We start from the raw sequence: 22,676 nt of genomic DNA, 5'->3' as shown, positions 1-22,676 counted from the left end.
TAGCTATGTCTGCACATATATGTCAACTGCAAGTCTACTGTCTCAGATTAATGCTAGCCCTTCCTATCGGATTAGGCTTAAAGGTTTGGACAATGTGAAATAAAAGAGGGCCAGAAAGGAAGGCAATTGTCTCATTAACCCCTTAAACCAATTCAACCACTGGTTTGGGTGCTAGATTTCAGAGAAGGTAGCCAGGATATTATAGAGATCTCTATATATAGAGAAAGATTAGTCCTTCACTCTCAGCAGGATTCCACAAATGTCAGTGAGTAAAAAAAAGTCCAAAAGTCCAAAATGACTTAATTTTTCTTTTTAGGTTTCGCCTCTCTGCACCGTGTAGCGGAGATATTTCTACTTTGACCTCAGCTGATGGCTCTCCTCCGCTTCATCCTTTCTTTGAGTTGTTAATTGTATGGTTAATGCCACATAAAGGCAGAATTATTGACCTCACAGCGTCAGAATCCAATGTTTAGCAGATGACTGTTTTGCAGTAATTCCCGCAAGACCAACAGAGGTGTGACTCCCGTATTGCACGAGTGACATCTTATTAGTAATGAAACATTTTCAGTGACATCGTTAGGAGGTGATGCTTCATCCCGCTGCCGAGCACCCAATCCAATCTCCGAACATCTGCCACTCTGTCATCTTAACCTAACTATCTGCTGATGTATGAAGTTCCACTTTCCGTCGCTTTACTAAGCAGCTCTGCTTAGTAGCCGCGTGAAGTCGCTTTACGTTCAGGGCCGCCAGGTGTCCTATTTTGCTCTTCTTCTCAACCTTAGAACAACAGCAGCATCCCTTACGACAGGCCGGAGGGAATGCGCGCTAACAGCAATTCCCCCCGTTGGGAGCCTAGCAATTACAGCAGCCCTCCTCTATCCCTGTAATTGCACCGAGAGGCGCTTTGTGAGTGATCAGACTACCAGCCCGCCACCAGGGAGACTGGCTTCATCACCTCTGGCAGCCCGAGGTAAATGAGGGTGCTTTGCTGCAGAGTTAAATAAAGGTTGTTTGTTAATAGAGTGATTCATACCTCGCTTGAACCATAACCTTTTCGCCATGCGGTTAGTTAGTGCTGCTTGACGGTCGGGACGGGTCGCTTGATTCGTGTAACATAGACAGTCCTTGAAACATGACGATATTGACATAACGCTATAGTGCTTTTGGCATTAAAATAAATATGTGCAACAGAGTGAATATTGTATCACCAGCAACGTAATGAGCTAGATTACTTCTGCTTCAGGTCATGGCTTCGGCACACCAACAGGGGAAAAGTACCTCCAGTTCACAGCCGGATAAACACATTTAAACAGCAGCTTGAAACCTGATCTCACTTCATTTTGGGGGATTGGCGAGGGTTCAGCGTCACGCAGGGACATAAAAAGGAATGGCAGTGTTTTTCATGTCGCGTCCTTCCAAATGAGAAACCTGAGACTTTGTTGTGCGTTTCTGGGGGTCATAGCAACAAAACCCACTCATCGGCGGCAGCAGGGGGGCTGAGACAGCATAGACAGAATAGCGCCGCTGTGCTAATTAGCCAGCTCAGGGTGAATTAGACACAGCAGCACACCTTTGCAGTACTTTATCTCTAAACTTATGAAGGTAAGGTAGGGGTTGTGCATAAACTCAAGTAACACAAGTTCAACATTATAAAATATAGTGATATAAGCGACTGGTTTTGATAAAACATATTTATTTCTTACTTCAAAAAAATGACATGATTGCATCTAATTCACTTTTTAACCGAACCTGCTTCATTTACATTTAGGTTTGTAAAGCAACGCATGAAGCAAAATAGTGCCGCTACATCAAAACGGTTTATTATTATGGAATGATGTCTGTTTGACTGTTCAAAAATGTTGTCTATTAAGGTTGAATAAAACTCAACCATATAATAAAGTAAATTGAAGCCCACTGTTGGTTCTTTCAAATTCTTCTCAGCTATGACTGAATGTAGGTGATACAAAGAGGCTTATTTCAGTTGGTTTATCACATCTAGTATCACCTGTGGTAAAAAAAAAAAAAACACCTGAACGAGATGATCCATGAAAGCCATTTCAGAGCAGATCAATGCGTGCGATTGAAACATGTGAATCATATTCTTTTTGGAAAGAGCAATAAATGACAGACATTATGATGCCTGTGCGCCAGACCCTCGACTGCTGCCTGATCAGAATTCCTTTGTAGAAATAATATAAATAGTTAAGTCAAAACATTGCAGTGTAAACGTACCTTATTATATTAATTTGAAGTTGGCTCCGAGGTGAACCATGAAGTTACTACCATTAGTGGATCCATAATTTATTGCGGTGCTGGAGAGATCAAGGCAGTGCCATCACTCAGGTCTAATTGACATGATGAGGAGCTATTACAGTATTGATCCACCTGGCAAGTAGCACTGGATCAGCTGAGGCCAGTATCGACCTGGCTAAGTGGGTCCCTGGACCTCCGAGGGTCAGGCAAATGTTAAGGGGATATTACCGGTGGTTTGTGAGGCCGGATCTCGTTCAGTTTAAGGTGATGCCAAAGAAAAAGTAAAAGAGCCACAAGTGGTAAAACATCCGGAAGGATGCTGACCCTCATAATACCCGTGTTAACATTGTGCTTTTGTAAAAAGGTTCATGTACTCAATGAGGACTGAAACTGGAACATGAAGCGTGTCGTAGATCTCGAATGAACCTGGTTAGGCAACTAAGTGAGTTAATATCAATAACAATAAATTATCATAAAATAGACTTCTAGACTTTTTACACATCCACCAAATAATGTACATACACTGTATAGCAATATCTCCAGAGGGAAAACACAGACAAGAGACCGGCATGAGTCTGTAGTTATCCTCTCAGTCCCAGCCAAAGTCATGGCCAGTCATCCGGTAAAATTCACTATTAAAGGGTTTATAAAAGTCCCGTAGCCTCTGCACCACCTTTGGGTCAATGTTGGGATGGGTCCTGCCTTTGGTTTTGCCCAGGCAGTGGGGCTTGCTGTTCCACTCCGGTCTCTTGAGGCAGGGGAATCCCTTCGCTGGGTTAAAGTGAAAATGACTCTTTGTGACCACCCTCTTGAGCCTGAGAAAGTCCTGGACGCGAGCCATCTCACCGGCCGGGTTGCTGATCAGACGCTCACCGCTGACAAACAGCAGCTGCCCGGCGGGGAAGTACCGCAGCCAGCGCTCGAGGTGCTTGGCGTACATGCCGATCTGAACGGCGCTCCACGTGGTGTCGATCAGACCCGCCGAGGCGTTCTTGAAGGCCAGGCTCTCGAAAGACGGGATGTCCGGCTTTTTGGAGCGAGTCTGGGTGTAGTCCGAGATGGCCCGGGTGACAGGATCCCGCACAACTACAATCAGCTTTGTGTCCGTCGACATGCTGTAGATCCTGGCGGGGACCTCCTTGGTGACGTAGTAGCTGGGGGTCTTCTCCATGGTCAATTGGCCCTCTGCTGACGTGGGCATCAATTCCCTAAAAGGGGACACAAACACACCGATTCATATTTGCTCTGACGCTTTTATTTGGCGTACAAAGTAGATCTGTACCATTTTGTATTCTACAGGAGAGTGAGGTAGACACTGACACAGCAGCTCCATGGCGAGTTTAAAGTGCTGTCAGGCAAGAGCAATCATCATCAAAAAGACAATGCTGGACTCCATGATGGACATGAACCGAGTCTGTGAGTGTACCTGAGGTGACAGGAGCTGTAAAGCAGGTGTCCTATCCATCATCTGTGATTGCGTGTGAGCACAGTGCACACTTCATGACAGGTTCTAAATACAAACCCTTAAGAGGTACCTTCATGTGCCCTGCTGATGCAATTATCATCCACCTCAAGACCCCAATCCCCTTCTAATCCTCACATTGAAATATTCCACACCTTCATTACATTATACAAAGAACGGTTTAACTGTGAAAAGGCAGCATTATGCTTCGTGCCGAGACAGACGACCACGACTGCACCTTTCTTCTCATAACTGGAAATGTTTTGTAAAATAGGGGGATTTGGAGGAGCCTCACATTCCTTCGGGAGAAAATGCAGCTGTCTATGATTCCCATGATTCCATATTCTTGTTCACCCTGGATGGCTCTGGTTGATCAGAATATAGCCTGTTAACTGCATCTCTGACTGGATAATGGCTGGATAAAGTGAGCCAAGGGGGATTAGGACAAACACGGTGGAGCATTAGAGGCTGGTTGACTGCCTTGTTGGCTGGTTGCGTGGCTGGTTTGTCTCTGAAGAGAGAAGGAGAGCGGTACAGAGATACATAGCCGCGACAATGAGACCTAATCCAAGAAGATGATGGATAGTGATGGACCCACTAAGCCAAACATAGACTGTGTCAGAGCGGAGTTCACTCAGCGACACTATACGGGTTCATGAGGTCGTGTTGCATCTGAACTGCATTTTAGATGAAAAAGTTCATCATCCAACCAATACGTCACCATGTAGAATGTGTAATTCAATAAAAAAAACACAGACATGTAAATAAAAGTATAAACTTGTGATAATGAAAAATTTCTTAATTGTTAAACTGTGTGTAAAAACACTTGCAAGTAAAGCATTTCTTATAAAGAAATAAGTAGAAACAATAATAAATTATAGATATTCTTGGGGACCAATGCTTGAGAATACATCATCACACCAATGTAAATTTTCTCCTCTCATATGAAAAGATGATCTAAGAGGCGTAGTGTTTATATGCATCAAAGTAGCATTTTGCTCCCTGCTATATAATATATGTTGTACAGATTAAAGAAACACCTTTAAAGCAAGAACAGTGTCAGATGTCTTTTTTCCAGCTACATAAGTGGATTGAAATAAATATAACCTATTGTGTGGTGTTAGGTGTTCACAAGAAACAGCCCCCCCAACAGCCTCATTATGGTTTAAGTCAGTCAAATTCTTCAAGTCTCAGGTTGTAATGGTGAGCGGTTGATCTAAATCAAACAAACAGGAAAGCAGAGCCGCCATGTCGTTAAAGTCTTTGCATCGTTTTGAAGCATCTTTTGATGCATGCACAAGGTGCTTTAATATCCTTCTACCAAATCCAGCAGCTTTTATGTTACACGTGTATGTGTTAGAAAACAGCTTAGCTTTAGTGATTATAGGAAACGTAGGCCTCACATATTCCTTGTTGGTGAAATAAAGTCGTTCTCTTTCTTTTGCCATTTTAAAACCTAATCTCCTCTGCGTTTTCTTTTCAATGGAGGCCCTGGGTCTCAGACATTTACTCCACTTTTTTCACTCCCTGAGTAAAACAGGTGTGAAAGAAACAAACAAATCCATCCGAAACCCCGCCAGTATTGCCAGGATCTCTTGGTTTTAGAGGAGCGCCGGGGGCCCTCCTTGGGGCTTCGAGGGACACAAAAACGTACTACTGTACAAATCAAAGGTTCCCCTTAGTCCCCGAGCAAAACAGTCTGTGTGAGAAGTACATGTTTTATTCATCTTAGCAGAGATAGAGAAGGGAGTGAGAGAGTGGCCCGAGGGGGGGCAGATGTAGCAAGCTTTCACAATTTGTTCTGCTTAATAAACAATGTCGCCTGCAACCAATAGCTTTCAGTGCATCCTCATTCATCAATCAGCTACGCGGCGGCGGCGGCTTCATTCAGCCCCGAGGCATTCCAAAGCTAAACAGTCGCCTTTTAGAACCGAGCGACAGCGCGCTGACTTTTGCCCCTTCGTTTGTTTGCAAGTTTGCGAGTTTCTATTGACTTCATGAAGCTGAAAAAAAAGCTCCTTCACTCTAACACTATGACACCTAAGAAGGTCGTCAAGTCATAAAGCCGGGGGTCTTTAAAGAGTTTCACCATATAATTGGTGCACTGAAGATGCGTCTATATCGATGGCACACATATACATCCTCTGCCCTCTAACCTGTCCTGTTAAACTCGCAGGAGCGCAGCAGGGGTTGAGCAGACAACAGAGGGCGGCTGGGAGCAAGACTGTTAAGGGAGTGAGATAAAGTGAGAGAGGAAGGCGCGGAAGGTGCAAAGGGAGGATTAGATGGAATCAGGTGCACCAGGTTGGAGGATGCGGTCGACCCCTCTGACCTAGAAGCCTAAGTCTGTGTTGTAAGTCACAAGCAACTTTAGATGCTGCGTCTGCATATTCCCTGCAGCAGCAGCAGGAGATAAGACACCCCTATAGCGGCCTGCAGACTGATATTAATCCAGGAGTGGCGTGGTGCATAATTTGCCAGTGTTATGTCTGCTGTGTAAGTCAGGTGCGTCCATTAAAGAGGCTTGTGGGTAGACAGCGTGGCGGGTGCCGGGTTTACTTCCACTGCTATCGGGAGGCAGGTTCAAATACAGGTTGGGATACAGCAAGTCGCTGTGAGACGATGATCCCCCTCGCTGCCCAGTTCATCAAAAAGATGAAGAAGGGTGCAGAAAGCTCCGACGTACACCTTGTGTATCCTGATGTTTCTGCCTTTCACCACTGTGGCATGATGGCACTGCCACAGAAGAAGAAAGAAAAAAAGGCTCGCACTGCAGAGGTTCAGCTACTGTGGGAATCATTTGACAAGACAGGATGAGAGGTGGTGGTATGCAGCCACTTATAAGGAGATGACTACTACGCAGATATCAAGGAAGAAAGCTTCTCATGTTATCATCCGTTTTGCTCAGGACCTTCAGCGTTCGGTATCTCAACGGCATTCCTGAACGTCAGTGATAGTGCAAAGCCCTTTTCCCATCCTTCATTAATACTGTCAGTATGCAGAACTCAAGGCCACCGGGCTGCCTGAGGGGAGACAGGCCCAGTCTGATGAAACGAGGAAGAGGAAGAAGAGCAGGAGGAGAAGCAGGACATGCGATATTCTGGCTTCCCACACACAGCTGTCAGCCTTAAAACAACAGAAACCAGCAACAAATCACAGGACTCACAAAATCAATTTAGGTGGTTTGTAGCATCTGATTCAACAAGCGTGTTAACAAATGTATATTTCTAGAGGAAATATGGAGGTAAGTCAAACAGAGCAGGAGAGTGACTCCGCCAGGTGTTTTTTGTCAACAGGTCAAACCTTGACTTTGAAAGATTAAATAAAGGACAAACCCAATTCAAACAAACACACTTGTAAGGTTTAAGAAACAAAACTACCTATGTTTTCCAAAAACATTAAATAGTGAGTAACTAAGTGCGGAACATGTCACTACATCGCTAGCATAAGTTTAAAATGTTTGGGAGTTTTATAACACTTTGTCACACTCACACTCTGAGCTTGTAATATTGAGTTGGATCGTTTAACAATATAGCTACTTAAAAAGCCTGAGTGGCTTTACAAAAAACAGGCGCAACTCTCCGACCAAACTGTCAGAAGGAGAGTTGAATTGTGGCATCGTAGGTGGCAAGAAGGAAATGAAATACCTGTAGCTGTGGTGCATCCATTTCAACTTCATTTCAAACAGTCGTTAGTCCAACAGTATTATGAGAGTAATCTTTTACCAAACAGGACTAACGAATTCTGAATAGTGTGACAAAGGGGCTTCATGTAATTTGAGTGAGCTTCAGCACAGTTTATGGTAGGAATTGTGGATGAATAAATTAACTGCAGGTGAACATAACTTATGTGTTTGTGTAACCAAAAAACTCAAAATAAAATTATATGTATTACTTATTATTAGTATTATTATGAATGTACTACTGCAATATTCTGTTACTAATACAGGCAACACTGCCAACAGCATAATTAATACATCAGTAAAGAGCAGAGCAACACAGTTGGAAAACATTGGTCAATTATCAGAATATGGGCATTGTTGGTAACATGAACAATTACGGTGATAGTTTTCATATAATGGGGCAAAGAAACCCCCTTATGTTTGCATATAATGTGACATAATTTCCTATAAGACACTCATGCTGGCCCAGCAGACGCAAACAACACATCAGAGATGCAAACCAAAGATGGACGAGGCAGAGTGGGGCTTTCTCAAGTTGTTGTCAGTGAGCCTCTACAGTGCAGAGACAGAAACAGGAAACATCACATTCTCTCTGAAGATGCTACAAAAGAGAGCAATGAGTCAACAACTCAAGGGGATATAACGGAGTGAGAATGTTTTGTTTCTGTATTTCCAAAGTGCTGAAATAAGTGCTGTGGTTTGACAAATTGCCTGAAGCTGAAGCCCAGGGGGTTGTTGGAGCAAATTAAACCTTCAATCTCTTCAATAGAAATGGACGGTGCACATTACCAGTAATGAAGCTCCAGTAGACTTTTCTGGAACGTCATAATCATTTCAGTCCATTGAAAGAAACAGATGAATAACTTTTTTTAGAGTGCAGGTTTTCATGGTGAGTGGAGATATTTTAGGAATGTTTGAAACAACATCTTTGAAGCTTTGAATTATCAATGCGGTATTCCCTTCCTTTCCCGTCTGTGTTTGCTGGCGGGATGGGGGACGTACCTACAGCACATTGAGAGCTCTCTCGCTCACACCGGTCCCCTTGCGTCCTTCCAACGAGCAGCAAAGTGTTAAGTGAGCGCAGTTCCACCAGCGGACTCAAACAAACCTTCTCTTGGGGGAAAACGTAACTATTCCAGACAGAAATCTGTGAAAAGTCAACTTTTAGGCCTAAAGCGTTGTGTTTGGGTCTTTTCTCGAAGCAGGTTCCAATGAATGCTCTTTCTGATGGACTCCTGCTGGGCCTCGTCAAAGGACACTTTCACCCTTCTGAGCACATTTGCATACAAAGTGAAGGCAGAGAAAACATGTTTCACACTAATTGTCTGCTCTTTTATTGTCAGGGTTAATGCAGACCTCAGGGGTTCTCCGGCATCTCCTTTCATTGAGCTCAATAATACTGTTGCTATTTCTAAAGCCTCACTTTAAATTTACTGCCCTCTATCTGCCACTGGCCTGCAGTAAGCCTCCCTGGGGTTTTAAGGAGGATTAGACCGTCTTCAGTGACTCCCTTAGTCGGTTAGTAAGAAGGCCACTCATTGTTCTATGGATGGAGCCTCAAGAGGAAAAAAAACTATCTCAGCAATTAAGTCACATCTACAGTGTATCAGTCAGACGTCCTTGATATAAGGCACAAGACATGTGGGAGGAAGTTGGTGGCGTCATTGAAGAAAGGAGGGGCTCTGTTCCTGCCGCTGGGTGACAACGTGCTGTAATGTGGTTTTGTGTCCCGCTGGGCGAGGGGGGCCCTCTGCTGTGTGGGGCCTCCAGCGGGATGGGAAATCACTGCAGATAAATGGCGTGAGCACGACTCAATGCCACCGCGGGAGCTGATAAGCCCACCCGGCAGACTGCTCCTCTCCCCAAGTTACCGCACGCCATTAGTCCGGGGGGGGGGCAACAGTTTGCTTTCAGCTTATCTTTAAGAGCGACTTATGAGCATGCAGGACGTAGAACAGCCTGGAGGAAAGGTTTACCAAACTGATAAAATGCAGAAAAACTCGATGTCACGGTGTCTTGCAGCACGGGGGTCAAAGTGGGCATGGCGCAGGGCTCTCACTGTGCCAAGTCAAGCCGAGTGATTTTAATTAGCCACATCACCTCTCTAGGAAAGAAGCTCGACTCAGCTCCCGAGATGAATCAGTTTTCCGCATCCACAAGCCACCACCGCGAAAAGCTCGCGTCGGCACGTCTCAATTGACTATTACTTACGTAACATTTCGTAGTATCCATCTTAAATGATGGCTTCAGCTTCACCTTTGACATTACTCACGGTCAAGACGTACTACTCCTTCAGAAAAGCTACGTCATAGTAAAAAAAAATCAGACTTCAATATGTTCTCGTTGCTGAGAGATGGACAAAAGACCTCTCTCCACACACTGATCATCCGAAAATGTGCCGAACCTGTCCGGAAATTCTTGAAGGAGCTTAGGCAAGGAGTCCTTTGAACAATGCTTCGCTTCCCCTATTGAAGCTTTCACGGAGCAAGCTCTGAAACGTCTCCATGCTTTGACATCGCCTTTTAATTTAATCCCTCGTCTCAGTCAAACGGCCACTTGAAGCGTCTCTTATTATCTCTTATAAACAAATAGGTTGCTCTGATGAAAAGCCATTGCACGTCATACCATTTCCAACTATTTAGATCAATAATTTCCACGAGTGTGTTTGTGATGTATCTCCAGCGCGTGTGAAACTACGTTGCGTAACTGTGCAGCTGAGTCAATGATAAAGAGTACAGTTGCCGTGACAGAGAATAGAAGTTCAAATGTTACGTCTGACGCTGACAAGCTGCCTCAGGTCCTGGATTTCTGCCTTCGACGTTGCGGTCTGTTTGGATTAAAGATCAAAACAAATAAATGCCACTGAATGAGCACCCTGGATCTCTTAATACCACGCCGCTGGACGTTTCCAGGATGAAGGCGTGATGTAACTTGCCAACACCAAACTAAGAGTTGTTTCTTTCTTTCATGTCAAATCTGCTTGTACCATGAGGCCCCGTCCTCGTCCAAAAAAAACACCTCATGTCTCAATCCAAGGACGGGTGTAGAGACATTCCCCCGGAACACCGAGGGGATGAAGGTCATGCAAACAAGCAGGAAATCGATAGTGTTTTGCAGATGAACATGAGAAAAGTTGCCTGATGTGTTAAATTTTATGCGTACAGACTCGTGCAATGTGACTTACGGTTGATACCAAAAAAGAAATGTTTTGGTTCTGCTCTTTATAATCTCGTGGACATAAATCCCTGCAAACATCAAACTCATTCTGCAGGACTTCATTTAATAGCATTTCACAGTAAATAGGCCTGATCCTTTCATTCTCTCAACTTGTATACACCTAACTTCCTTTATTTAACCAGTACGGATCGGTAGAGGGGGGGGGTACCTGTACCACTCCAGTCCCTTGTCGTAGTTGCGGTCGAAGAAGTGCGGCTCCGCTCCCACCGCTCGGATGTCTGGATGCAGGCGCAGGAACTCCAGCAGCGCGCGGGTTCCTCCTTTCTTCACCCCGATGATGATCGCCTGCGGGAACTTTTTACTTTCCGACCCGTCGGGGAAACCCGACACGGCGTTGTCGTCCGACGGCTTCGCCTCGCCTCTCGTTTCATCCCACTCCTCTCCCCGGCTGTCCGGATCGCTCTCGTTATTCAGCAAGTCCCTGGAGGCCCCCGGAGAGGACCCGGGCTCCTGCGCGCCCGCCTCCGAATCGTTGCGGTGTGCCTTCGCCGAGCCGTACGTCGTCAGGTCGGGCACCGACGAGCAGTAGCCGACACAGCAATAAATCATATACACCCAGAGGGACAGCATTATGCAGAAGACGAAGAGTTTGTTTTTCACGTGGGGTGATGGCACAACATGTAGATTGTGTGAAATCGGACTATATTCCATAGGACCACTGTGGGAAAGTTATATTCCGGTTAACAGGCATTTTGGCAAAAGCTCCTCACTCCTCTGCCGTTGACTGAGATCCTGGGGAACCGGTGCCCAAAGCGCACAGTACAGCCGACATCGGGGTTTTCTGCTTGGAAGAAATGATGGGTGTCTTTTATTCTGGATTTAAAAAAAAAAAAAAAACACACACACACACACGCAAAATGTCGAGAACCAGTCAAATAAAAGATGCAATGAGAATACCGCCAGGTGAGCGATAGCGCACGTCAGGGACTGAGTCGGTCTCCCATCACTTGCTTTCGGTGTGTGAGCGACACACACAAGCGGCACCAAGTTATCAAAGCAACAGCATCAAGCGCGCCGCAGTATCAGAAACCTGTTCCGGCACTGCCTTTCAAAGTAAAACTGGTTAGGCGCCTTTTAGGAAAATAACCTCAACAAAGTGTTTGGGTAAATCCATTCTCTTCACTATTTTGTAATACGTTCAATTGTGAAGGCCTACTTGTTGTGAATGTTTTATTTATCTTGTGTTGTTGGTCTGTATTCGACGCGTGTGGGCTACTCTTGCAGTGATTTGCTGGACTGTGCAAAATACTCATTAGCATCACCTTTATCTTGAAAGCCTGTTCTGTCTCTTTCATCTTCATTAGCACTACTTTTACTGTTAGAAACACCGGTGGACGGATGACTACCAGGGGACGATAGAAATCCCTTCAATCTGAGCATAACTACAGCCTTTAATGTCAAACACTGGATAACAGTAAGAAGAAGGTCAATTTCATATTTAAATTTTTGTTCGTTTTAATTTGCATTTAAAATGTTGATTTGATTATTAGATAAGGAGCACAAGGAGTACAGTTCTTCTCCGCTGTCCTATTGAAAAAATAAATAAAACTTATTGTGTTCTGTAATTTCAGCTTGATGCCTTTTTAACTTTTAATCACATTTGGCGAATATTAAACACATACATAAAGAATAGTGCTCTTCTTTCCACATATTTTAAAACAATCAACAGTGAGTAGCCCATAACAACTGAGAAATCTCTACTTGCATGTTTACATCTTTAAATGTGCTTTTGTGTATTCAATTGCATCCAGCTTTGGATGCATACAAAGCGACATGAGTTTTTTTTTTTAAGTGTCACGGATGATCTGCTTCTTTAACAGCTTCACGCTTTTCCTGGTATTGATGGACGAACGGTCCACTGACTCAGAGTGAATTGGCCTCATAATCCTTCTTAATGCTCCTTGTAATCATTCCAAACAATGTGAGCACACCATTCTACGTAAACACAAACTAATAATTTACTATTTAGGGGCATGTTGGCGAAAAAGATGTTTGTCCACGACTTTCGGAAATGCCACCAAAACTTTGTGTTTGTATTGTGTGTGTGTGTGTGTGTGTGTGTGTGTGTGTGTGTGTGTGTGTGTGTGTGTGTGTGTGAGTGTGTGTGTGTGTTAGCACCTCCTCACGACGCAGGGTCAAAGGCCTTCAGCCCCAGCGCACCCCTGAGCTAGCAGGGGATTAGCAGGATTACCCCAGAGCTGCCATGTCAGTCAGAGTTTCACCAGAGACAACCCTGCCCCCCCTCCTTTAAGCCCCTTATCTCATCTACCAGACACTGCTATGTATGATATATATGATGTGTGTGTGTGTCTTCGCATCCTAATGGGTGAATTTCCACTGTCCATGAGCACAAGACAACCTGTTTGGATCCAGGGGTTTGGTTGCAGCTACACTGTCATGTCGTTTTGGTTCAGGTGCTGTTAGAGTATTACCTTTGTGGTGACCCAGGAGTCCAAAACACTCCATGTCGTTAACAGATTATTCCATAACGCTTTATTCGTACACTTACAGCTCCCAGTAACACTTCATTATCGGTAGATATAACCAAATGGGTTTGTTTTGAAATAACACCATGTTTGCCTAAATTGTCGTTTTCGTGACAAAGTATTAGTCACAAACAAAGTATTTGCCAAGTGTGAGCACACCGGAGCACTCGAATGGAGCACAGCCCGGATGAACAGCGTAGTTTAAACAATGAATGTTTCTTCACTAGAACCAAAATATTTTTTTTCCACTGACTCAAGAATATTGAATCTAAGTGAAATAAACCAAAACAAAAGTGCGAAAGTATCCAGGGAAAGTAAAAGTATGAAGAATGTTGCAGGGAGTAGTATCACCACCCTACCTGACTAATGAATGTCCAAAAAATCAATGATGACATTTTCTTATCCAGCTGGTTGCACAATGTATTTGCTTTTTAAATGGTTATCAGGGATAGAGGGAGTTAATCTGCCCTTCACTGCTGCTCATGTAATAAACTATGATATACTCCTTGATGTGTGTATGATGTATTGCTTTTTATTTTCAGGGATATTTATGCAGCATTTTAATAGTAGAAATATTCTTCTCAGGTATTGTGACTGGGTAGAGCAGATGCTTTAACTCGGTATTAAATGTGAGATGTGACTGTGTTTTGTGTTTACTAAACATATAGTGAAAACTTTTGATTTTGGTAGATTATTATGGATTATGAAAAGATGAGCTGAGGTTTTTCTGAACCCTCTTTTAGTGTCACAGCCATTGAAGGTTTCATTTATTTGATCATTTGAGTAATTCTATTTAAATAATTTGGATATCATTTTATAATATACATATAAGTTTTCATGTACACTAGATTAGACCTTTAAAAAGTGGACATAGGATTTAGACATTTTTCTCCTTTTTTCCTTTTTGTCTGCATGGAGGGGATTGACAGACTTTCAGAAGATTCACAGTCTTGAAAGTATGATTTTACATCAAGTAAGAAGAAAAGACACCTTAGAAAGGACACACACAAGCAGACTGATTTTCCAGTACAATTTTGTGTGCTGATTCGTTCCACCTGTTGCTTCATGTTGCACTGAGACAACAACTTTTACACACACACACACACACACACACACACACACACACAAACACACACACACACACACACATAAACACACACTGTGTCATCTCACCGGGATGTAAACCGGAGACGCTGAGGGGAATGCTTGACTTCTTGTACACATCCTCAGCCCGTTTATATGGACTGGACCGTGGTAACACACTCCTCTTGCGCAGCCTAAACAGATGACACACACACACACACACACAGCAGCTCATACATGAAAACCAGACAGTCTAATAAAGTCTTGCGTCAGGACACACACTGATACCGTGTCGCCTGCCGTATCGTAAAGCCACAGTATAAACAAATGCAACCCGATCTAACCGTTGTGTGTTTGGTTTGTCAGTCTTCTATTACGGAGCCAATTTCTAATTTTGTGAAAGTAAAAATCTCACACACAGAGGTTGCTTCATTGTTTCATTTTTAAGAGAAGAAAGCCCAAAGCTGTGTTTCTACGAATAAGAGCTCATATCGTCCAACGGCCTTCACAATCACTTCATGGTACCGCTAACAACCTGGCAGTTCTTGTCACTGAAGTAGACATTTTTCAGCACTACTGTACTTAAGTGGAAATCATTTGTGAGCACTCATGTATTCTTGGGCATAACACACTCTGTGTAGCACAATCTGTGGCAAGGTCTAACGTGCACGTGTAGTAACACATAAATAAGCATACACACATTACGTTGAGCTGAAGTCACCGTTGGAGGAACCTCTCCAGATGTCCGGTACGTGAGCCCATTAGAGTGTAAAGTGGACTGATGGATGATCTCATCTGCCTCTCTGTCCCAGAAAGAACAAACAAGTGGAAACACCAGAAGGACCGACAATTGTCTTACACACGCAGAGCCCTCAATCCAATGACAGGGTTATTAGGTGAGCCAGGAGGCAGATCAAGACACCATTCTGTCTCCTTAAGTCCTCCTTCAAGAGCTTCGAAGCTGGCTAAGGCCATTTAAAATGTCTATAAATTCTCTGAATCCTTGCCTGAGACTTATCTTCTGTTCAGGAGGAGCCGTAGCCTGAGCGGATTTCCGTCGCCCTGATCCTGTAGGATAGGTCTCGCTCCTCACTCCTGCTGCAGCTGGAAGCAGCCCTCTGGCAGGTTGCCGTAGTTTAGATGTTGTGGTTCTGCCAAGTCTTCCAATTAAATTAAAAAAAAAGGTCCTGTAATGCTGTTTGTGACAGTTGCTCTAACCGAAATAAAAATGATGTTGACTTTAATGCTTTTGCTCAAACTCGCAATGACCATATCTTTAAAGGCCTTTATGGAGTCAGATAAATTAAAGTTTGTGAAACGCATGTTATACTATTGGATGATTGTTATGAATTTCATTTCTTTAGCTCTTGTATTTCCATATAAGGATTTTCTTGCACTGTATAAAGACCACAACCTTTTACAACACTGAGGTTGTCTTTAAAAATCAGTTTTTAAATTTCTCTGATCACGAGTTGTCTTTTCACAATATCCAGATGGTTCACAGCTTCCTCAAGCAGTATCAGGTATGTTACAACACTTCATTTTCAGGTCTATTTCAATGTATTTTATTTGCAAAAGATCATATGTGCAGCACACTTTCTGATTGCAGATGTTTGTCTGACGGGTTTGTAGAGGTAATTTCATTGAGGTCCTCCAATATAACAAAGGATGTATGTCCTAATTGTCAAAAGCAAATCCCGTATTACAGTTGCTTGTTCTTCAGCCCAGGGATGGTCTTCCATAATCACACAAATGTGGCTCATACGGGGTAATTATTAGTGGAAACCTACAGGTTTGGATATGAGATGCCTCTGATGGAAAGGAATATTACGCTTTAATTTATCCAGTCTTTGTCTTTACCTAAACCTTCCACTGAAACACAATTATTCACAAACAATCTTGCAGCCAATGTTCACTGGCATCGTTGGCAACTACAAACCCTCAAGTCGCCGCCTTGGAGGCTCCTGGAGTCTTGCGGCGCCCCATCCTGGATGAAAATGTGGCTGAGAACAGGTGCTTTCATCAAAGAACGCTGCATCGTTACGGTCCAGCGGGAAATGAGGCAAAATGTCAAGGTCCGGGAATTTACGACGTGGCCTTTTGAAAGAGAGGAGATCAGTGGTCGGGTTGTGAGTCGAACTAGAGAGGCCATTTATAGAATAAAGAACACACGCGAAAAAGCTTCTTCTAAATTAAACAGGATGAGAAGAAAGTTTATTTTGATTCGATTGCGTGTGATGGATTTCATCATTATTGTAATTAGCACGTATATCGCTTGATTAAAAACAAACGCATGGCGCAACTACTTTAATATTTTACCAATTAATTCAAACGCCACTATTATAAAACACTTATAATACTAAGGGAGTTCTGTCATAGCTCTGAAACTCTACTCATCACCATTTTCACTTTTCTTCAAAGCAGATAAAAAGAGCTGCGCATGCTGCGGCGCGGTTCTTACACCATTGAGTTGGTTTGTGACTTAGTTGTTTGATCTTTGCTCCCGGACAGTATTTATTGTTCAGTGGAGGGACAAAGCATGTCAGCAAATACTCTGAGGTCACAAGGAACCAGATCTGGTGGCCAAGAAAAAGTTCTCAATGTAGCTCTGTCTAGGTGGAGGTCCTCACGAGACGCGTTACGCTCCACATTTCCACCACCTCTCCTTGTCTGCGCTTTTTGTTTCAACATTCCTTGCGTGCCTCTTCCCTCACTTCCCTTTCATTTGACTCAAGTGCTCAGCAATCATGCCTCCCCACTCGGATATCTTGAGCATCTCTGGAGCAAAGTCAGACCAAGCGTTGGCTCTGAAGCTATGACTCACTCGGGGTGACCTGCGCCGATGCTCTGCCTCCTGCCACCCAGGCTGATGATGGAGAAGGGTCCTCCAGCTCTGTGCCCACTGAAGCCTTCCTCCAGGCCGAGGCTGCTGGCAGACGAGGGCGGGCCTTTTGATCTGGGAACGACAAGGCTGCGTCCTCCCAGCGCCCCGGACCTCCTCCGTCAATAAAACAGCCGAAGTGTCCAATCTAGCTGTACAGTTGGGTGACGCAGTTAAAAGACCACCACGGGCACTTATCTTACGCACTACAAGATTAACGTGTTCAACTAAGAGTTAAAGATGTCTATGAGCAGTTACCTTCAGGACAGGAACATCATCAAGGTACATAAACAGTTTACTGGTGTACCTTTGTTCTGATATTAGCTTATTAATGATGATGAAGTCCGTTTGTTTGTTTTGCATCCTGAATGGCTACAATTTTAGGTAATTATATTTCTGATTAATTCTTCTTCTGAATGCTTATTTTCCAAAGCAAATTCTTTTGTGGGCGGGGGGGGGGGTTGTCATAGAATTTTTATGTTTTAAACTTTCATAGAACTTTTATGTTCAAGCCCGACAAACAACTGTAACTCTTTTTTTGGTCTCATAAAAGTCTACAAATTGGCTGGTTACGGCTCTCTGCATGACAAAAAAAAAAAAAAATACAGCTGTAGTAAACTGCAGGCATGCATTAGTGAAATAGTTTGTGAACAGTAAATGATCCAAAAATCCTCTGTGTAGCAAAATTATACATTACATTTCCAAGCGGACCACTGAAAGAAATCAGAAAACACTCCAACGCACATGCTGTTATTCTTTGAACTACATTCGTTAGAAATATGCAATTTTTCAGCGTTCCACTCGTATATCACCAACGCAATTGTCATTACCGCTGACTTTTATTCTCTGCAGAAAGATGGCTGAAATGATAAGAGGCTGTTGGTAAAATTACAGACTGCGGCCGGCTCTTAATGGAGTTCAGCGCCGGGTGGAAGGAGGTAAGGTCAGCAAGTCATCGAAGCTTCAACACTGACGCGATGCTTCCTACATTCCTCAACACCAATGTCAACAGGAAAAGGAGGCTGATTATTAAATTAAGTTCCACATTTTCAACCCAATCCTGAGGGGACCGATTTGCAAACTTCATTCCACTTCATGTCCACGAAAAAAAACCTTGAACATTTGAATGATAAAATACTCGATCCACATTGACACAGCATGAAGAAGCTGTACGAAGCCAATAGAAACAGCACACTGATGATCATGAAGTATCCCTGCAGGGCTAACCATGTCATTAGCATTGGATAAACACAGTGCCGCACAGGAGACATGTTCCGTCTATGCATATTTCATTCCGGCTGTCCATTTAAAATTCATCTCTTCCAGATTTACAGTGCACACTGCAGCACTAAGGGTAGGCAAATACCGTAAACCACTTAAACCACCTTGGGTACACATACTTTCCTACGGTCATGATCAAGACAGTTTGCCAAACGCAAATTACAAAGGCCTTAACTGAGAGAAGTTCTCTGAACATTTGATTTATGGTGGAGCCATTCTTGACCTCTCCATGGCTTCGTGTTTTAGGTAAGTGTTGTTGGTTCCAGCGCTGTAATTCAGCTTTGTTGGCACCGTATACTTCTGACTTTTTCTCTGGTCTATGAGCAATCAGCCGTAATATCTTGCCTGTAAATCTAACCCTGAACCATCCGAGCTCAACACGTCTTTCAGATCCATGAAATGTAGCCACGGCTACCTGAAGGCCTCAGTTTCAGAAGGTCCCAATTCAAATGTGCTGCTTGCGTGTGTTATCATGTGAAAATGTTCCATCTACACTACCCCAAAAATACTGTGTAGCAAAATGTGAAATCAACAGGTTTAGTCTGCAAATGGCATTCACTCAAGGATTTACTCTTTTCATGCCACTATAAATTCAGAAGTAATATTATAAACTAAGATGTGACTTAATTGATCCAAAGGAGGAAATTAGGAAGCTGCAGATACATTGTAGTTATTTCAGAGCATTAACACGATGCATCAATAATAACATCATCATGGCCTCCGCCTGCAGCAGTGTGGTGTCGCTGTTGGCTCCTAGCGGTGACCTGAAAGAGTTTCTCATAAAGGATTTCATCCAATTTTTACGAGGAATCTGACCGAGGGAGACTGATAACAAGAATTAAGAATAACGATATAGCAAGACAACCTTCTGATAGTCTTGTTTATTTGTTTATTTGTTTATTCTGTAAGTCATACAGAGCCATAAACTTATTGATCCTTATTGAAAACAGCCATTTCTCACAGACATTTGTTTTCTATTCATACTCTCTTTTAAGCAAAGACCTACCGTGTATTACATGAGAGTGCTCGCATGTTGAAACATGCTTTGTCTCTGAGCACAACATATTCACAATACACCGCAGCTGAAGCTAACCACACCTTGGCAAGCAGTTATTGAGTTGGTGTTCATTGCGTCCTGTTAGAGCCATGTGATGAAAGGTGTGGTGTGAAAGGTAACACCTTTATTGCTGCTACGAAAACGCCATATTCTGAAAAAGATGTCCACACCTTATTTATATCTCGTTGATGCCGAGGTCACCAGCAGATTTTTCGTTTGCCCAGAGAAAAAAGCGTCTCCCTGTCTTGTTTACGTCTCTCTCCAGGCGGAGTGTCCAACGTGCCATCAGTGCTGAGTGCTCAGCTCGCGTCTCCCGACCCCAAGTCGGTTCAGCAAGCAGACCTGCATTTAGCGTCTGAAAGGTGTTTGTGATTACCATCATCTTCTGTCATTTCATGCATTTTAAAACGGACTGTGTGGTTTAGACCTGTGATGTCTTTCCCCCTCAGATGTTGCAGCGTTTTCATTAGGCTCGGCGCTGAGGCTAACTGGGGCTCATTATGGCCTTAGAGATCCCTTTAAAGACACAACAACAAAGTCTGGCCTCGGCACTCAGGCTTACCTGAGAAGCCCGACGTTAATGCCGATGGTGCGTTTGGTCTCTCCACACCCAGTCTGCCAGAGACAAACTGCATCTATATGTTTTGCTTTCTTATTTGACTCAAATTGTAATGCGTGATTGATTATATTTGGTGCAAAATCAACATAAAAGTGAATATATGTGTATTGAAGAAAGACAGTTTTGGCCGGAGGTTGCAAAACTCATGGTATCTCCCTGATGCCTCGCACACGACTCCTTGATGAATATGTCACACTTCCCTAATGACAGACCAAAGGCATGTAGAGACCCACCCCTCACACCCAGACTGATTGATCTGGGTAATACAATGCTATTGTATGAGGATAAAACACAAGCATGATGTACGTGGCGATACCGCAAATCTTGCAATCTGCTGACCGGGCAGCTTTTAACCTGAGCTCACATGGTGCAATTACGTCCTTCCTGTGTTCTACCTTTGTTTGTTTTGAGCAAAGCAAACACTTGGTGCTCCCAACATTATGTTTTCAGCAAGACCTAAGCATTCCAGACTGCATGACACCATGCTCCATTGTAGGACGCACGGCTCACTGTCAAAGTGCAGCTCACATGTCACTGGGCCATCGGTATGGTACGGGAGCATTATGCTGAGAGAGTAACAGCAACAAGATACAAACCTATATTTGGGGATTGAATTGAAATCCACCTCTGAATTCACTTGTAGTATGACTTAATGTCCCCCCGTCCCCGCCGTCCCCCTGCTGTTCCCCTGTTCATTGTCGAGGGATTACCAGGGAGTGGGTTTCTGAATAGGACCAGCGGATGTGAAGAGTCATCCATGCTGATTTAGAAGTGTCCAGAGACACTCTGGAGCAGCACACGTTTTTGGGGGGGTTGGGGTTAGAGGCAAGAAGACCCCTGGAGAACCCCTGTTTTTAGGGGGAGGTGTTGGGGCTGGATTGGGACTGGCCAGATCATCTGTGGGGACTAATGAAAACAAATGATCTGACAAGGTCAAAAGGTGGAGATCAAGGCTGAGGGATTTTCCGCCCCGTCTCAATTTCCAACTTGGGAGATTAATGAGGGCATTGAGCAGTATTATTTACTCCCTGAGGACGCGGGACCCCGTGTTAGTGGTGTGCAGCCCACCTGTTGGCCTGTTAGGGCCTTGTGACAACGAGCAGGAGGGCACCAGCCCTCAATTGGGTTTGTGGTTCTGTTACAGCAAAGAGCGGCTTTTAAAGTCTCCAGCATACTCCTAATTGTCTTGTGTCTTCAAAAAAACAACAACTGGACTACCTTGATACAAAATGGTTGAAGTCACATTTGTGTTTACAATTATATCGTAGATTATCTCACCAGAGAATCGATATTCAGATTAGAAAATGTTATGTTTATCACTCAATGACGTCTATGAAAAACTTCCGTTTGTGATTAAGGAAACTGGCTCTTTTGAGCTCATTAGATGAATATACACCAAGTCAAGAGTTTTATGTGAAAAGTTCAACGTATTATACGTTTACAAATATCCTAAACCAATAGCCCATCATAGTGCTAAAGGTGGTGCTTCACATTGTTGTGCTGAAGATGTTCAGCGTCTCTTAAGACTCTTAAGGGTCGTCGTGGCGCAGGGGTTAGAGAAGGTGTGCTGGGAAGCACAAGGTTGGTGGTTCAATTCCAGGCTGCCCCATGTTCCTGTCGAAGTGTCCCTGAGCAAGACACCTAACTCCTAATGGCTCCCCGGGCAAAAAATGTGCAAAAGCCATGGGTTTAAAGTGTAATGTAAGTCGCTTTGGATAAAAGCGTCTGCTAAAAATGACCTGTAAGACAAGACTGCCCCCTTCTGGACAGTTGAAAGCACTGCTAAAAAGTTCCTTTAAACCTTTAGAAGAAGGGGAAAATAAAGGAACCATTAACAATTCATAGTTTGTATGTAAATGTTAAACCAGCTTAGGAAAGCAAAACGTATTTCTGAAAGCTTTTGATTGTATAGTTTTTACTATCATTAACTATTAACTACTAACTAATTACTAACTATTTTATTACGACCATAATGACCGCAGCCCAAATTTAGCAGTTTATATTGTAATTGGAAATTAAGAGTGAGTTGGTGCCCCTTTGTGCCGTTTTGTGGCATTAGCACACAAAAGGCACCAGATGGAGATGTTTACCCCTCTGACTCTCGGCAAGGAAGGTTTTATTTGGACGCAAGTGGGCGTAATATGATAGAATATAGGATAAGAGCACATTAAAGTCATCATTAAAAATCTGTCGTAATGAAAATGTCTCTCTGTCAATTTATAATTATTCGGAAATTGCTTCAATAATTGAACAACTATGTAGTTGTTAATATTGAAAATACTATTAGTATTATTTGACCCGTATTATCTCAACATATAATATCATTAATCATCAGGATTTTTGCAACATTATACTACAGCTAATTAAAGCGCTATGATAAGGTAAAATGTGGATACATTTTTTTTCTCCATTTTTATACTCATAACAGCTCAACCAGGCAAATCACTTGAATGTAAACCACGTGAATTCAAATAAACTCCTATCTGATGAAGCCGCATAGCCCTCTGGGAATCGGCCGGCTTGGCTTCTTTCTTGAGCGTCACCATTGATTTACTACATTTCCCAGACTGCATTGCTGCGCAGCTGCGACCGGTCACTGCTGTCGCTCTCTCTCTCTCTCTCTCTCTCTCTCTCT

The 22,676-nt window shown here is 43.4% G+C and overlaps 1 protein-coding gene across 1 annotated transcript; it reads right to left on the bottom strand.

The window, feature by feature from the left end:
* Positions 1–1,676: 1,676 nt before the first annotated feature.
* On the bottom strand, positions 1,677–12,190 carry hs3st3b1a (heparan sulfate (glucosamine) 3-O-sulfotransferase 3B1a). Its single transcript, XM_040191917.2, has 2 exons — positions 10,783–12,190; positions 1,677–3,461 (listed from the first exon to the last, which is right to left on the bottom strand). Exons 1-2 carry the CDS (start codon positions 11,283–11,285, stop codon positions 2,843–2,845), a joined length of 1,122 nt encoding a protein of 373 aa, XP_040047851.2. The 5' UTR covers positions 11,286–12,190; the 3' UTR covers positions 1,677–2,842.
* Positions 12,191–22,676: the final 10,486 nt, after the last annotated feature.

The sequence above is a fragment of the Gasterosteus aculeatus genome, chromosome 11 (genome assembly GCF_964276395.1).
Source record: "Gasterosteus aculeatus chromosome 11, fGasAcu3.hap1.1, whole genome shotgun sequence".
Classification (NCBI taxonomy): Eukaryota; Metazoa; Chordata; class Actinopteri; order Perciformes; family Gasterosteidae; genus Gasterosteus; species Gasterosteus aculeatus.
The sequence above is the reverse complement of the archived record's forward strand: the minus strand, read 5'-3'. Positions and strand labels throughout refer to the sequence as shown.

What these genes read in the sequence shown, in the direction of transcription:
- hs3st3b1a (XM_040191917.2), bottom strand. Translation starts at nt 11,285, where the DNA reads ATGGAATATAGTCCGATTTCACACAATCTACATGTTGTGCCATCACCC. An exon ending in AAGGGACTGGAGTGGTACAG is followed by an intron (nt 3,462 to 10,782) that starts GTACCCCCCCCC and finishes GTCCCCTTTTAG; the next exon opens with GGAATTGATGCCCACGTCAG.